Source organism: Panthera uncia, chromosome C2 (assembly GCF_023721935.1).
Source record: "Panthera uncia isolate 11264 chromosome C2, Puncia_PCG_1.0, whole genome shotgun sequence".
Taxonomy (NCBI): Eukaryota; Metazoa; Chordata; class Mammalia; order Carnivora; family Felidae; genus Panthera; species Panthera uncia.
The window spans coordinates 28,058,320-28,076,884 of NC_064810.1; the positions used below are offsets into that span (position 1 = coordinate 28,058,320).

The 18,565-nt window shown below is 37.7% G+C and overlaps 1 protein-coding gene across 1 annotated transcript in view; it reads left to right on the top strand.

Moving 5' to 3' along the window:
* SAMSN1 (SAM domain, SH3 domain and nuclear localization signals 1) overlaps positions 1-18,565 on the top strand; it is a 156,465-nt gene that overhangs the window by 48,117 nt on the left and 89,783 nt on the right. Inside the window, exon 6 of the mRNA XM_049627988.1 lies at positions 1,295-1,374. Coding sequence (XP_049483945.1) covers positions 1,295-1,374 — 80 coding nt within the window. The remainder of the gene's footprint in view (positions 1-1,294; positions 1,375-18,565) is intronic.

An 18,565-nucleotide genomic window follows, 5' to 3' on the forward strand; every position in this document is an offset into this window, starting at 1 on the left:
ATCACTCATTTTCCTACTTTACATTGTTACATAAGCGATGTAAATGCATTGTGCACACTCCTGTGCTGCTTCCGGATTCTAGAGTACAGGTGACCACTTTACTGTTCTTTTCCCATACCCAGAAGGATAATTATAGAGGGAGTTCTCCAAAATTCATGTTAAAGGAATCCAAAAAGGGGAGAGATGAAAAGGAATGAAGGAACAGAGCACAGATTTTTTTTTTCCTGAATACAAATCCTTAAAAAAAAAAAAAATAATAAGTTGCCAAAACTGCTTCTGGCATCCTGACACTGTAATGGAAAATCTTGCTTCAAAGAGCCAGCTCACAAAACCAGCTCGTTTTAACATTTAAGTATTTTCTGGAATCTTTTGTGGTTACTCTGATTTTAAATATTGTTAGTGATGTAAACAACTCTGAGACTGAGCTGGGAATTTGAACTATCTTTTCAAGAGAGCCAAGATGGGGATTTGGAGGACAACTTGCCCGTGTTTTTCACTGTGTGTGGAGGGTAGGTCTTGTTGGCCGCTTTCTCCCCCAGTGAATATGAGAACAAGGAACAGTGGGAAACTGAAGCAGTGATTGCACGTGAATAGTGAAGGTGAGAGGGAAAGTCACTGGCCTTGTGGCCAGGTGGTTTCTGTAGTCTCAGTTTCCTCATCCAAGTGGGTTGGATTAAGTGAGGTGTAGAGGGCTGCCCTCTTTTAGCGCATGTGCATTTCAGATTTACATAAAAGGAGCCCCTTTTCCAGAGCCTGGAAGGGAAATGTTGGAAGATTTCATGTAGCTGCAAGCTAACGGACCCCACATTCGAAAGCTTTTACAAAAGCATACATAGAACAATTTCAACACAAATAATCCATGTTGACAAGACATAAGCTAATGAAGCTCAAAATGCCAGAGGTGGAAAACTTAGTTTAACAGAAACAGGTGAGGAGATAACTTCGTGGAATCCTAGCATGTTGCAGTTAGACATGGCTTTAGTAGCTAGTATGCTACTCTTTTATTACTGAGAGGGACACTGAGTCCCACAGAGGTTCCATGGCTTGCTCAGATACACGGATGGCCAGCAACATTCTTCATTTTTGTTGGTGGTGGTGTTGTTAAATTTGTATTTTATTTTGATCTGTTTCTTGTGAGAATAACATATACTTAGAAAAATAAAACATTTATGATCTAGACAATGTATTACCTTAACAGACTAAACGAAACTATAATGAGTATTAAATTGCACTTAAACTTCTAAAATCCTGTAATTTCTGATGATCTATATATAACATTTATCTCTTTTCATAGATCTAAATGAAGAGGATTTTCTTTTGAGTAATTACATGCATACTTTTCAAGGAAAAAAACCACAAGGCATTTCCTGTCAGGTAATGTGAACAATCAACACTTGGTGTGGTGTTTTGTGAACATCATCTTGTTATTGAGCTCTGTAATACTCTAGATGTAGTGTACAATACTTAGCCTTGTAACTATTTTATCTTTAGTTATTGTAGGTTGTTTTGTAGTTGATACGCTTATGTCTCTGTGAATTGGAATATAAATGAAAGCGTTCACTGATGCCTTGAGTTGATAAGCCATTTTGATTATGCAAAACATCATGCTCTACAGCCTTTTGATAAGTAACTCTAAACCTGTTAAGTTAATGTACTGGGATTTTCTCTGACAAGACCTATGTTAAGTGCTGAGAACTGTCTGGCAACCTTTAGTGAGGGGCATGTCCCTCATGTTTTTACGTTTGATATAAAAGCATATACTATTATTTCTGACATATCCCTTATAAATTGCATTAGTTAGCCCAGGAGTTCAGGCAATTAAGAATGTCTGAACCTCGGGCCTCCCTGATAGTAATAATAATATAACATTAATTAACAGCCAAATAGTTGCTATTCACCCTGTAATGAAAAATAGTATGTGCGTCAGTCGGGCCAACTCCAGCATCATACTGATTTTTGATATTTTTCTGACAGCTATGAGATTCTCTTTAATCATTCTGATAGTTTTATTTATTAGAAAGTTAAAACTGGCCTTCCTTGGTGCAGTAGATTTATCAATAGGAAGATGGGATACAGTGTCTGAATCGTGAGGGACTGACTTGGTGAGCAAAAGGAGCTCGCGTTCCTCAATCCAGCCTGATACCTGAGACTGTCGGAGGCCGTCCGATGGAGTAGACAGTGGACCATAACTTTTGATCAACCACAGTTTCTACTGGCTGTTCTGACAGTGCCAGAGTCACAATCCTACGCTCCTGAGGGTCCACACCACATTGCCTGAGGGCCTTTAACCAGTGAGCTCTCCCGCAGGGCAGGTGGAGAGCTCTGAAAACAGACAGAGCTCTGAATCTTAGTTTGCCTCTTAGTACCTCTGTGATTCAGGGCGATTTACTTAATCTCTCTCTGCCTCAGTTTTCATGATCTGTAAAACTGGTCTATAAAGAACCTTTATCTCATGGCTGTCGTGAGGATGAAGTGAAATACTTCAGTAAAGCACTTAGCATCATGGCTGGCATTTAGAAGATGCTTAAAACAAATTCAATTGTTGTTGTCCCCCAAGGCTCCTCTCTCCCCCTTCCTCCTCTTTTTACTCTTTGCGAGGGATGGACACTTTCACAAGTGCAGCTGGGAGATTATTTCTGAAATATGCAGTTTCATTCTCCTAAATTTAGATGAGGCCTCAGATACGGTATCTAAGTGAAACATTGTCTGATAGCCAGGAGGAAATGAAGGCTGATTTACAGTAAGAATTCCCAGACATGTGTTGTGCCAAGAGAAGTCCTTCTTTAGGGTTTTAGCAGAAAACCAGAACCATGTCTTAGAATGAAGAAAATAATATATAAAGTTCTTGGAAGAAAAGGGTTCAAGGTAAATCTTTACCAATTTCTTTTGGCATTTTCATTGGCTAAGAAATGATCCTTCTAGCACAGTAACTATTCACTTGTACTATGTAGTTTATCATTAAAGATCATTTGAGAAAATCCATAAGTAGTGACTGACGAGCAGGAGATATCTAATCTAGAAATTCTCATTTTGGAGGGTAGGGGTGGTCTTATCTATCTTTAGTATATCTCTTCATATTCATGGTGGGCATTCAATTGAACTTAACTAATTAAGAAACACTTTTTCTGTATGACAAAATACTATAATGAGATACTATTAAGTATTAAGAAATGTTATGCAATTTGTTAATTTTTTAACTCCTTGTGACTGAGGAAAAGCCAAAGCTGTTTACCCTTTGGAAGACGGGGCAGAGAGAGGGACACATTCTCTCGTGTGAAGGGGCAAACTGACCTGTCGGTGACGTCCATAAGAATGGACTTTGGCACAGACTGTAGCCTCTTATCAAGTGAGCAAATGACTTATTGGAGCAATATTTCTCCAAATGTGGCCTGGGGACTGTCTGTGTCAGAATCAGGATATTTGTGAAAAATGCAGACTTCTGAGCCTCACCCCTGTCCAAATGAATTATCATGTCTGGGGGCCAGGAGTAGGTATTTTTATGAGTGTCCTGATGGTGCTAACTAAGTACATGAACCATGAGACTCCATGGCATCCAGACATTTGATGGGCACTTGTCTACTGATATGATGCCCCATGCAATTTCGCTTTCCAAGCCCAAACCTGGCTCATGTCTGGTCTGGCAAGACAGTAGCCTCATGGAAAAACTGAAGTTGATTTTTGTCTTATATTGTGAGAATGATATATATTCATTATAGAACATTTAAAGATCATGTAAAAGTAGAAATGATTAAAATAATGAAGAGGTACCTGGGTGGCTCAGTTCACGGTGCATCCAACTCTTGATTTTTGCTCAGATCATGAGCTCACAGTTCATGGGTTTGAGTCTCTCATCAGGCTCCACACTGATGGCATGGACCTGGCTTGGGATTCTCTCTCTCTCCCCATCTGTCTGTACCCTTCCTCCGCTCACATTCTCTCTCACCTCTCTCTCAAAATAAATAAATAAACTTAAACAAGTAATAAATAATATCTTAACAGGGTCAAAATTTTCACATGGCTGGCAATTTTACTGAATATCATTAACATGAGATAAAGTTCATAGGACGTAAAACATATTCATAGTTATACTTATCATGTGACTAGGCCTATGAAATATATTTTGGATAATAAAAAACCTTCATTATAAAAACTTTTAACATTTACTGAATTTCCAATCAGAAATACTCAACTTGGGGCACCTGGGTGGCTCAGTCTGTTAAGCATCTGACTTCGGTTCAGGTCATGATCTCGAGGTTCCTGAGATCGAGCCCTGTATTGGGCTCTGCACTGACAGCTCAGAGCCTGAAGCCTGCTTTGGATTCTGTGTCTACCTCTCTCTCTGTCCCTCCCTCACTCATGCTCTGTCTCTCTCTCTCTCTCCCTGTCAAAAATAAATAAACCTTAAAAATTTTTTTAAGAAAAGAAATACTCAACTAGACATGTTCCTTTAATGTACTTAAAAGAAGAGGAAAGATCTAAGGCATAGAAGAGAGTACTAGGAACCAAGTGGCAGGAGGTCGGAGCAGGAAGTGTTCACGGAATGCTCTCTTCAGTAGTGACTTAGCTCCATAACTATTTCTGACTACTTGGGTCTGGGATAAACCTGCTGGAGAACCCAGCTGGCAGGACAAGCGCTGATGTGGAGAGTTTGAAGCACAGCAGACTGCCTGGTAACCGTGATCATTACCCCAACCATAAAGAACATCTTGGGGTAACTTGACTCCCAGCATTTATTTTCGTATCCTTGCTCTTATTTGTTCTTTTCTGGCAGCATTCAGTTGATGGCTCAGACCTTTTGTAGCATATTGAAAAGGGTATAAACTATGCAGTAATACAGACTTTGGGCTAATATATTTTCAAAAATGTTTCATGCCTCATTTCTCACGTAAATTCTGAGGTTGCTTTCAGCCTTCAGAGCGTCATTCATATTCATGATAGAAAAGAGGGATAACATTTATTACTTTCAGTGCTGGTGATATTAAGCACTGTCAAGCACCCCCACCCAGGACTGCACCAAAACATTTTCTCCCTAAGCTCCTTCAGTGGAAAAAGTGTTGCTGAGTGAATTCATTTTTAAAAGTATGCCTGCATATGTATGGGTGTGTTAGGTTCTCTTCTAAGGCTTACATCACTTCACACCCATTTCAACCGATTTCTTTTTTGATGGAGACTGCAAGGCTAGGTATTTGAATTCTCAGCTCCCCCTGTAGCTAGGGTGGTCATGGGATCCAATTCTGATCAGTGAATTATAGCTAGAAATGCCTGGTGGTGGAGTGGGTGAGGGGGTTCTTTTCGGGAGGGGAAAAAAAAAAGCAAAGCCTCATGAGAAGAAAGCTTTGCCCTTTGCCCGTCTCCCTGCTGGATGCTGGACATGGTATCTGCTGAGTTAACAGCTGTTTTCAGCCATAAGGCCAAAGGCACATGTTAAGGATGGTGGGGCACAGCCATGGAGCCTGATTCATCAGCGACATTCCTGAGTTACTGCATCAGCATTGGATTGCCTATATTTGGACTTCTTGTTGTGGGGAAACATAAGCCTTACACTTGTTTAAGCTGCTGTGATTGGGTTTTCTGTCCCTCAAAGCGGGACATGTTCCTCATGAATACATTTTGTTTGTGAAATTGCCACTTTTGCTACCGCGGAACCTTGATTGCTCCAAACCTCGCCCACAGGGTTAGATGGTGGCTGGACTCAGCTCTGGTTGTGCCATCTAAACTAGCCTCCTCCAATTCTCGTGCAGTGTAATCAGTATCTAGAGTTGAGAGTTAGTCATTTAGTCTTTAGGAGGAAAACTGGATTAGTAACAGCAGCGACAGTGACAAAAACCTCTTGGCTACACGCAACCCATTGGCAACGTACAGACTTAAAACTGTTTCCGGTGCAGCACACCGCTGTTGGAAAAACACGGAAGTTGGATCAAAGCGGGACTGCCTTTTGGTGCACTTAGCCGAGGGCACTGGACACCAGGCGGCTGGGGAAGAAACTTAAGGCTATGCCGTGATCTGTGAATAAGCAGGAGAGGTAGGTCCCTCCTTAGCTTTCATCAGACAAGATTTGGGGTGGTTCTAAACAAAGATTGTGAACAAAAGGTAAGGCAGGAAAAAAAGAGGCCAGAATGACAGATTGTTTAATAATTTGTTTTTTAACGTTAATTTATTTTTGAAAGAGAGAGAGACACAGAGCTCAAGTGGGGGAGGGGCAGAGAGAGAGGGAGACGCAGAATCTGAAGCAGGCTCCAGGCTCCGAGCAGTCAGCACAGAGCCCGACGCGGGGCTCGAACTCAGGAACTGTGAGATGATGACCTGAGCCGAAGTCGGATGCTTAACCAACTGAGCCACCCAGGCGCCCCAACAGATTGTTTAAATAGCACTTGCAGTGTCAACCAAAAAGTAGTTTTTATGTATGATGTAATGTAAAAATGAACAAATTATATTATGCATTGATCTTATTTTCAAGTACTTTCTTATCCATTATATAACTTGACTACTGTCTTAGTTATCTATAGCTAAATAGCAAATTACTCCCAAAGTTAGGCATTTAAAACAACGAACATGTATTGTCTCATAGTTTCAGAGTCGGGAGTTTGGGGATAGCTGGTAATTCTAGCTCAGGGTCTCATATGAGGTTGAAATCAAAATGTCATCTAAAAGCTACCTGTGGCTGAAGGGTCTGTTTTCAAACTCCTTCCCCCTACTGTAGCCAAGGGTTTCTACTCCTTGCTAATAGCTGTTTGGAGGAATTAGCCCCTCATCTTGTTGACCCTTCCATATGGCTGCTTGAGTATATCATAGCGTGGCACTTGGCTTCTCACAGAATGAGTGATCCAAGGCACAGGGTAAGAAGGGTACCATAATGTCTTTTAAGACTTAGTCTCAGAAGTCATACACCATCACTTCCACCTTATTCTATTTACTATAGACAAGTTATTAAATCCAGCTTATACTAAGGATAGGGGCATTACGACCCACCTTTTGAAGAGAGCAATATAAAACAATTTAGGAACATATTTTAAAACCACCAGAGCTACCTAATAATATTACAACGTTATAGATGGAGGAGTTTCCCAATATCCCAAGAGCAATATTATAACTCATTTTGCAGATAGAAAGAATGTAGAGCTCTATTGGTTATAGAAGAAAAATGAAACCTCTTTTTTTAATAGAAGATTTTAAAGAGTGGCTTTAGTTGGTGTTAAAGGAATATTGAATGTTAGTATGAAATCCGTATCTTTGTCTCTGGTGAAATGAAATTAAAATCAGAGTAGATTTTCTTATTTTAGTATCTGAAGTCATTCTCTATCCATCTGTCTGTCTATCTATCATCTATCTATCTATCGTCTATCTATCTATCTACCTATCTAATATCATCTATCATCTATTTATTCCCTCATAAAACAAGGAAAAGAGGTTAAGCAGTTGCCATTTCAACTTTTAGTTTATACAAGGAAAATAAATGCCTGGTTCTAACAAATAAATTTTACGAATGAACTAACTTAAATATATACAGATATTTTCCCATCTTGACCACTTTAAAAGGTTGATAGGAGTTATTTGGGTGTTCCTTAGCACAATTCTCATTTTTAAAAGAGTTATACAATACAAAAAATGTCTCATGAGCACATTCTAGTAACTTATACTGGGCCAAACACCAAGTACTACTTGACATCATTAAAATGTAACACAGACCTGAAAATGTTGGCCTAATCCTCTAAAAATCCACATGCTACACCCAATGGCAAAATAAAATGCAGGCATTCAGTATGAGCTTCAGTCCCTTGAGCTATTTTGTATTTCTACTTGCTTCTCAGTCCTTGGCTAGGTAGGATTTGTGGGACTTCTGCTTAGCTTTGGACCTTATAGTAACCAAACTTGCTTTACCTTTACATGAGTTATAACTTTTGACTTTGGACTTGTTTAAATTCTCCGCGTCTCAGTTTCCTTATGTGTCCAATGATGATGAGAAAAACTTCTTATGGTTGTTAAAAATATTAAATGAAACAGCATACATATATTATCCCCAGATGTTCAGTGAACATTTGCATCCTCTCCCTAAACTCCTCTTAATCCTACTGAAGGCCCTACCCTCAAATAAAATTTGAAATTCCCTTCTATTCTATTACAAACTCCATCCAATGCCCCTAGCTTAATGCCAGGTACATGGGTTTTTCAAGTAGATGTCTACAGTAAGGAGATTACATGGACAAGTACTAAACCTAAAATATCCTGTGCTATGATTCCAGATATTACTCAGCTCCAAATATATATGTGGTTCGATTTCACACTCTATCAGATATTCAACAAGGATGCCTAATGTATACCTGATACTGAAGGGCGTTAGGGGGATTAAGGTTTAGATTGCTTCATAAGCCATTTTCTTGGTTCTAACTCTTTCTACCAACTTCTGGGTATGGATCATGTGTTGGGACTAGAGAAAGTGAAGGATAGTAAGTGAATCCACTCTATATGTAATGTGTGTGTGTATATATATATATATATATATATATAACACCGGCACACATATATTCACCTTTATATGTATGTATTTGATGAAACATTAATCAATGTATTTTGATGACTTGATTATTATAATTGAGAATATGGATCCTTTCCTCACTATTTTACACCTTTGTGCAGTTTTATTTATTTACTTTTGTTAAAGAATGTTAACATCAATCTTGTCTTTCTAATGCTAAAGAGGGTAACCTTTAAATGGTGGAGTCTCTTTCATTAGCAAAGACATGTAAAACCCGGGCATCTGGGTGGCTCAGTTGGTTCATGAGTTTGAGCCCCATGTCAGGCTCTGTGCTGGCAGTTCAGCCTGCTTCAGATTCTGTATCTCCCTCTCTCTCTGCTCCTCTCCCACTCATACACACACACACTCTCTCAAAAATAAATAAAGATTAAAAAAATTTTTTTAAAAGACATGTAAAACCTACTGCCAAAGAAATAGTAGAAAACTTTTCCCCAAATCATGCTATTTTTTCTGTTTCCCTGTAATTTTAATGCAATGAGAATTGTTTTCTACAGTTCTTTATTACATTTGCCACATGGAAGTGTTTTTAGAGAATATAAAAAAGACTTGTTCTTATTGAAAAGCTTTCTGACTTAAGCATAAAGCGGTACCTTTAAAGAAAGATGAGTCTTTATTGTAAAAAAAAATTCCGCCAAATTTAGGAATTTTTCCTGAGATAAAGAAAATTTTGTAGTGTTAAAAAGTGTATCTTTGTGTGCCAACTCTCTCTTGTATTAAAATCCTCAGATCATATTAACCACCGTCCTCTCCTTGTTGGCCATCGCTAAACACAAGTTCAGGAAATGGACATGTTTTAAAGGGTATGGAAAATTTCATGTACGTCAGCAAGTCCCGTAGTGTTATGGAACTGAATACACTGTAAGCCCTCTTTACAGTTTTTTTTCCAGACTTGCTTTTGGGAACACTGCAAGCTAAATGATACAGATTTATTTGATTATTATTTCCTACAATGTAATATAAACTTGCAGATTCTGTGGCAAATAGCTACTTCCAATAAATCATGTTTCTTGATGTAGGGATGAACATGATAATTTCAAGGCATCTCCTTTCACAGCACGCTCTTCCCAAAGATAATTAAGATGTTAACATCTAAGCATCTAAGGTTCTAGAATAGTTTTCTTCTCAACAGTACTTTTTTTTTTTTTTTTTTTTTTTTTGCCTAAGGGATGATAGCTATTCTAGGTAGGAAGAAGTGATGAAAAAGTACTGTTAAAATATTACTTCTATTTCCTGAAAACTAATGTACTCTGCCCTTGCTGGTTCTCATGCCTTCTAAGTTTTTAATAACTAGTTAAATATCAAACAGCTGTAGGAAAAAAAGAAACCCGAATCATCATGAATACAAAAAGGACTTCCTAGATGAAAATGAAGCTATGCATTTGGGAGGACTATGAAATAACTTAATTAGAAACAGAATCAAGAGAACCCGATCAAGAAATCTGGAGCTACCCCGATGCTCTTAGGCTATTAATTTCACATTTCTGTGCCTCAGTTTCCTCCTTTTGAAAGTAAGGTATTGGACTAGATGAACACAAAGATCTTTTTAAGTTCTAATAATCTGTGATCAATAGTAGCTCATTCTTACTTTTTCCTTGATATTCCTCTCAGGTCCAAGAGTTTATGTAAAGTAACAAAAGAAGATACTTATCTAGTTTAATGTCCCTAAACTTATTACAAGAACAATGAATTCCTGTGATCCAAATCCTCATTTTATAGAAGCACAGAGAAGTGAAGTGGCTTGTTCAAGTTCACATGGCTAGTCACGAAGCAGAACATCACAGCAAAACAGTCACTTTGATGTGGAAATGTTGGGGTTCAGAGCCAACAGCCAAGAAAGAATTCTTGAGACGTCTTCAGTGCAAAAAAGTGGTTTTATCAAAGCATGGGGACAGGACCCGTGGGCAGTAAGAGCAGCCCTGGGGTTGTGACGGGCGACTGATTATATATTTTTAAGTTGGGAGGGGGTTAGGGATAGCCCAATTCTCTAAGGAATTTTGGAAGCAAGCTTTCCAGGACCTTTAGGAGGCTAGCTATTGTTAGGAAAAGGACATTTATTACTGTTTAGTAAAAACTCTGTCAAGAGACCCTTCAGATGTATGTCAGTGTGCCATACACTTGGTGGATGATTGCTAGCATAGATTTGGGGGGTAGAGATAAAGGAAGTTTCCAAAATAATTTTTATATGTTAAAGTAGACTTACAGGACTCTGGGGCGGTCAGGCTAATGTTAAGCTAAGATTGCCTCTTGCCTTTAGCAAAATGTCCTCATCAAGGCAGCTGAGTTCCTAGAGGAACGTCACTCTGACTGTCTCAAGGATTTGTCAATGGGCTGTAAGTTGTAAGGAAATTTAATTTTCTTTTGCCTTTGTTTCCCACATCAGCTTATCTGCAGACCAAGGCTGATTCTATCAAGTCAGGGTTTCCCTGACATTTTTGTTTATTTCTTGTAGAGATTATAACTCCTCGATACAAGGGTTGTATTTTTTTCTATGTAATTTCCTATATTCATAGCTCCTTGTATGCTAGGAATCTAGTAGATGTTTAATAAAAATTAATGAATTTGTATACTGGCACTTATATTTCCTACTGTGTACATTTTGGGGGGTCAGTCAAAGAATGTACCTAAAGAGAAATATTCCTATGAATAGTTCTAGAAACTTCTTTGAAATTTCAGAGCAGATGCTATTACATGGAAAGTAATCTCTGACTTGATGTAATCCAGGCAGACCCCAGGTAGCCTCAATGTCTTCACATTAAAAGACTGACCCCAACCTGTGGGTAAAGGAGCAAAGAACAGTCTTGGCTCCCAGCAGAAGTAGGAGAGATGACCATGGAGCTGTAACTTCCTTGTGCTGTGGAGAATAGAGCCCATGTGGCACATTATTCCAAGACCAGAATTGTGAACACCAAAACCTGCCTGAGACGAAGCAGAAGGAGCCAGAAACATGTATTAGAACTTGAGGACGTGATTTGTATTTATATAGTGGGATAAGACTGTTACATAAAGGGCTTTGTTAGACTTGCGGAATTATACTGCTTAGCTGTTCAAATGCCTGTTAATTCTCCAGGCAAGTGCAGTTCCCTTCCCCACTTTACCTTATGCGATCTTTCTCTCCTGTGAGTAACCATCACATTTTATTTGTACTTCTCACATGACACACATTAACCTTTTCTTCCAGATGTATTTTTAGCCAGCTGTTCAGCTCACATCTATTTATTGAGCATATTAGAGACTAGGTTTGAGATGTGCAAAATAACGCTGGAACCCCAAAGAGCTCACCCTTTTCTTGGAGGGAACAGGCACAGAAACAGACTACTCATTTTTAAAATCACTCATACTAAGCAATGACAGACAAATACCTGAATCTCCCAAAGATTATATGCTTAGTAAATGTGTGTTGAATGAATAAATATTTTATAATTCTTCTAGGAGAGTGTGTTCTATTTCCCTAATTCATTCAATTGAATATGCATTCAATTGCCTTTTTTAAAAATTGTGCTTAACCTTATTTTAAGTATTGGTCCAGGGTTTTATCTTAATTTCTATTATTAAAAAATAATAAATTTTGTAATTATAATTACATAAGAATACCTAACATCAACATGGCAATTTTTCCACCAATTATTTTTTCAATCAATATCTCATTTATACAGATGAAATATTTTCTTTTTTTTAAATTTTTTTAACGTTTATTTATTTTTGAGACAGAGACAGAGCATGAACGGGGAAGGGTCAGAGAGAGAGGGAGACACAGAATCTGAAACAGGCTCCAGGCTCTGAGCTGTCATCACAGAGCCCGACGTGGGGTTCGAACTCACGGACGGTGAGATCATGACCTGAACTGAAGTCGGACGGTTAACTGACTGAACCACCCAGGCGCCCCCAGATGAAATATTCTCAAATTGTCATTTTAGTTAGTTGTAGTTCCAAGAAAGCAGTAAAATAATCCTCTGAAAAGAGACTTGTTTATTTTTATATGTTTGCATTGATTGATTCTAGTTTATAATTCTTGGTTTTATTACTGTGCATTGAGTTACAAAGTGTTAATTGATCACTGTGACCTTACAAATTATCTTTTTAGAGTATGTTTTAAGTCGTAAAATAGACAGTAGTCACTTTTATATAGAAGCAAATGCACATATAGCTTCGAGGTTTTTTTAGGTTTTTTGTTTGTTTGTTTGTTTTTTAATGTTTATTTATTTTTGACAGAGACAGACTGCGAGTGGTTTAGAGCAGAGAGAGAAGGAGACACAGAAGCAGAAGCAGGCTCCAGGCTCTGAGCTGTCAGCACAGAGCCCGACATGGGGCTCGAACTCACGAGCTGTGAGATCATGACCTGAGCCGAAATCGGACGCTCAACTGACTGAGCCACCCAGGCGCCCCTAGCTTCGAGGTTTTAATAATCTCACCATTTAAAACCAATTCCTTTTGTTTTTACCATGAAGATAACTCTCCTCATTTTTACCCAGTCCCTAGGTATCTTTTTTTTCAAGTGGCTAGAAATAAATTCACAGTAAAAACACTGGGTACACTGGGTACTTATGTTCTGCTTGGCAGAAATAGATTTGATTATAAAACCTGTATTCTAGGGGTACCTGGGTGGTTCAGCCGGTTGAGCGTCCAGCTTCGGCTCAGGTCATGATCTCACAGTTTGTGAGTTTGAGCCCCGCATCAGGCTCTGTGCTGACAGCTCAGAGCCTGGAGCCTGCTTCAGATTCTGTGTCTCCCTCTCTCTCTGACCCTCCCCCTCTTGCGCTCTGTCTCTGTCTCAGAACATTAAAAACAAAAACAAAAACAAAAAAACCCTGCATTCTAAATATGTTTTTTAAAATATAGAATTTCTCTCAATTATAGGAGTAGTATGTCTTTATTGTAGAAAAATTGGGAAATGCAAACTATTTAAAGAAGGAAAAGAAAGCCACTTAGAGTGGTGTTTATACTTTCTGTGCAAATTTACGTACTGACTTTTTACTTAATAGTGTATTGTGACCATTGAAAAATCATTTCTAAAACCCTAAAATTGGCAAATCTTTGGTAACTAAGTGAAGAGTCAGAAGACTAGGGAGCTGAGAACAATTGTCAAAGCAAAATATATGAAACTATCTGAGGTTTCATTTCAGTGTTCACTACAGCCTTCCTTTAAAATAAGCCAAGATAATTAATTTTAAAAGATCTCTGTTTCCCATGTTGAAGAAATTATATGAAATAGACGTCAAGTGATCAGACTTTTTCTATTTGAATACTTGTTAAAAAGGTCATGAGAGAGGAACAATTCTTTTTTTAAATCAGAAGAACAACAAAAAAAGAACAAAGGGAAATTATTTTACTTCATGCAAAGTCTATCGTTACTTTCTAGCTTCCTTTTCAATTCAGACAGGTGGTCTGGATTTATTTCGTTTCCATAAGCCTAAATTTCTTCTGTGTAAAAGAAGGGATCCTATTGGAAAAAACAATTAAATTCCCTTGTAGTGAAATATGTATGTTAAAGAAGATGTGTGTGTGTGTGTGTGTGTGTGTGTGTGTGTTTGAGGTGTTTAATATTTACATATTTATACCTGTATATAAATATATAATATATAAATAAGATAAAAATAAAAATGATGTATTTATATATACATGAAACAGGAGGTATATATATAAAAAAGAATAGGCCTATAAATCTAAGAGTGTCTACCTGATATCCTCCATTGAAGAGTCATATTTAATTTATAAATCAAAACCTTGGATTTGGTTGGTCTTAATTTGGCTTTCAATCCTAGATAACTAGTAATTATGTTAGCTTCTAAAAATCTTGTGAGAAAGGACATTGGATTAAAAGTCATAATATTTGATTCTCATCCTAGCTGTATTATTAATGAATTATCTTTCTCTGGATAAGCCACTTAGCTTCTCTGGTTTTTCTCATTTTTTAAAATGCTGGTAGACTAGATGTCCAATAAGTTCCATCCTAGTTCATAAAATATGGTTGTAAGACTAATCCAGTTCAATAATTCATTGATGCTATTTTCTAAAAATTATTCTATCATCCTAATAGTCAAGCAAAGTGTCAGAATGAGGTGTATTTAATCTAACACTTCTAACCAAATTTTTACATTATTTAAGGAATATGAACAAAATTAACTAAAGTATATACATACTTATATATGAAAGATACAGAACATACATAGTAAAACATACATATGGGAAATATTTAATTTATATTCACATATAATTATCATTTTATTGGAGAAAATTTAAAAGTAAACTAAATACACTAATTTTCTTATCTCTTCTCATTTTCAATTTCCAATGCTGTTCTCTGCATCATTACATTTTAAAGAAATATATTTTACCAAATCAAGTCTTCATCCGTTTATTCATTCATTCATTTCATATCATTACTTCAACTAATTCATAGAGAGTACCAACTATCAACAATGTTATAGGTATTAAGGATACTGCATGGTACCTATATGGAAGGTTATGGCTCCTGTCTTCTTCCTTCAGTTTAGAGTCTATGGGGAGGAAAGACATTTAACCAATGATGACAAAAATATAAATCTGAAACTGTGGTGAAAGCCAAGAAGGTAAAAGAATGGGGACCTAATTTGGGCTTGGGAGTCAAGAAAGATCTCTCTGAAAAAATGGCATTTAGTATGAAGTTTCTGGGGTGAGTAGGAATTAACTAATCCAGGAGGAATAGAATAAGCATTCCAGGCAGAGGGAGCAGCATACATAAAAACACTGAGAAAAAAGAGCTCTGGAGATTGGGAACCTAAATATATTTACCTTGTGAATGTGAAGGGAGCCTGGAAACACAGGTCATACAGACTGAGTCAAGTATTTTGGATTGTATTTAAAGAACACCAGGAAATTTGGAGTAATTTAAGCAAGACGGTAATATCATCAGATTTATATCTTTCAAGGAGAACTCTTAACATTTTATTGGGCATCAACTGAAGGAAGGCAAAAGAAAAAGAAAACCAATTAGAGATTTGCAGTTGGGTGGTAACAATGGAAATGGTGAAAAAGAAACAGATTCAAGATACATTTAAAGAACAGACCAGACTCAGTAATGGAACAGACCAAAGTTAGTAATGAAATAAATATAAGTCGACAAAGGAGAGTAAGTGGCAAAGGTGATAATCTTATTTATGGAATGTGCAATATGGTGGAGGAAGATGGCATTCACTGAGTGGAAGAATACCAGATGAGAATCATGTTTGGGGGCTAGAGGTCAGTCTTGATAGGGCTTATAAATCATTTTAGATAGACGGTTGAGTATGTGAGTCTGAAGCTCTGAAGGAAGCTCTGAAGAAATAAATTGGGAATCATCAGCATTTAAGTGGCATTAATTTTGTGTGTGTGTGTGTGTGTGTGTGTGTGTGTGTGTAACGAATGATGAATGATGGTGATATAAGACGAGGGCCCAGAGCTAGTTGTAAAGGATTTAAGCATTTAATTTTGAGAGAAAGGAATTGTCAGCATGTAGGGGTTAGAGAAAGAATGGCCAAAAAATTTGGTGAAAGGAAAACCAGAGAACATGGTGTCCCAGAAACCAAGAAAAGAAAGTGTTTCTTGAAGGTCGTCACGGTCAGTATTGCTGGATACCAAGCAGTAATGGAGTTTGGGAATGGTTCGTTGGAAAACAAAGGCAATCTAAATGGAATATCAGAAACACAAGCTGATTGCTGAGTACATGATGTGATTTGAAGGGATGAGAAATGAAAGGAGTTAGGGGAAGTAAACATAGTTGACTTTTCTGAGAAGTATGCATGGGAAAGGGGGCAGAAAGGGTGGTAAATAAAATATGGTAAATTAACGATGGATCAGATCAGAGCATATTGGAATGCTTTTGGGAAAAGTCCTTTAAAAAGTAAGATGATCACAAAGAGGGATCAGTAAAGAAGGAAGACGAATAAAAATGTAAACCAAATGTGTCACTTGCCTGATTAGAACAAAATACATGCTCTTCAACTGTTCTACAAAGGCCTCTCTGAGAGCCCCTCATTAAGTCTCTGGCTCATCTTATGACCCTCTCCCCTCCTTTCTCTTCCTTGGGGCAAATGCTAAGAATTCTTCCCGGAATTTCAGCTGTAGAACCCCTGCACATGTCTTATCCTCACAGGAATTCTCTTCCCTCTGCTTTTTGCCTAGCTGACCCTTCTCTGTTATTTAAATCATAGTCCTGGAAATGTCCTCCCTGACTATCCGTGGAGCTCAAAACTGTCTCCAAATCTTCACATCTGAACTGAGGTTCAGGCCTCAGTTTTAGTGAACATCCTCCATCAACCAATGTAAATTAGTAACCGTCCTCCCATCTACACTCAGTCATGCTGTTCTTAGCATAGCCTATGGCGCATTTTCTTGTTTATGTACTTGTTTATTTGTTTATGGTATGTCATTTCTCTCTAGAATGTAGACTATATGAAAGCAGGGGTCTCATTTCACGTACTCAATGCCACATCCCCAGAATGCATGATAATGTTGGCATATCGTAGGTGCTCAATAAACTTTCGCTGATTGGTTGAATGGTAAGTTCAATTTAAAAGTCAGTCTTCTTAGAAAACATCTAGGAATTAAAAGGCACATTATGGGGCGCCTGGGTGGCTCAGTCGGTTAAGCATTCAACTTTGGCTCAGGTCACGATCTCATGGTTCGTGAGTTCAAGCCCCGCATTGGGCTCTGTGCTGACAGCTCAGAGCCTGGATCCTGCTTCAGATTCTGTGTCTCCCTCTCTTTCTGCCCCTCCCCTGCTCACACTCTGTCTCTCTCTGTCTCAAAAATAAATAAACATTTAAAAAATAGAATAAAAGGCACATTATTGTAATTTTAATCAAATTTAGCACAAATTTATAAGTAATAGATTAGGAGACTACAGTGAATAACAATTTTGGAAATATTCTAAAGGATTTCTTTTTAATAGATAATCTTAATGATTCTATATCTCTTATCATAATTTTTATTCTAAGTTTCATCACTCAGGTATGTACTACCTAATAGCAAGAGAAAGCTTTTTGGAAGTAGTTTGCTATTAGAAAGTAGCCAGTCTAGTGTAAAAAATTTACTGTGGATAATCCATTTGGTAGATAAAACATATGTATGAACTCAAAAGTGTATTTACATTTAGCAAACATTTATCAGGCCATGTACTATACTAGACATATGTAATTGAAAAATGAATAAAATGCAATAGACTGATCTCTATTAACTCAAAGCTCCATGAGTGATTAAAGATATGAAAGTTAACAAGACTCTGCTTTAAAAAGGCTGTAACACAGTTTGAACAAAATAATGAGAGGTCAGTTTGTTTTAACACCTCTGGGCCATGAGATCTCACTTATATGAATTTAGACACTATACAAATGCTTCTCTTCCTCCTAGGGGCAAATCATTAATATGGAATTCAGTTACCCTGGTATATAACACCTTTCCCCATATCAAGTGGGAGTCATTTTCACAAAGAAGGGGGAGGGAAAAGGCCATTTTTGATGCCAGTGTTTCAGTGGAGCAATTAAGCATTGGCTGGAATAGGAAGAGGTTGCTATAAGAAAAGAAGTACAACAAAGAAAATTGTGTTCAGTGGTTGTGCAATGTCAGCTTATTATTGCTGGAAGAGCCTGAAGATTAGAAAATGACTCTTCTTGAGTTACAGGGCCTGTAAAACTGAGTAACTCAGAAAATACTGAAGAGGAACACAGGAGAAAATGATACAAAAGTAAACAGCAATAGAAATTGTGTTGAGCTGAGCATGACCTTTGGAAGAGAGGGAAGATTCTGCATATCAAGAAAATCTCATCCCAGGCCTCTCTGAAAGATTAAAATGATTTCAATATTTCCCCATTTATTTAACGCAAACAGGTATGGCTTGCTCTGACAAAACGTCACATTTCCTACTTAGGTGCCATTATGCAGAGACAGAGCCTCAAGTTTATATTGGCTGCTCAAAGTCATTCTTAAAGACCAAGAACAAGTGCTGAATCTAATGACTGGAAATGTCTGGATGCCAGAGAGCCTTTTCTTGCAAACATTTCTTTGGGCTTATAGTCTCTC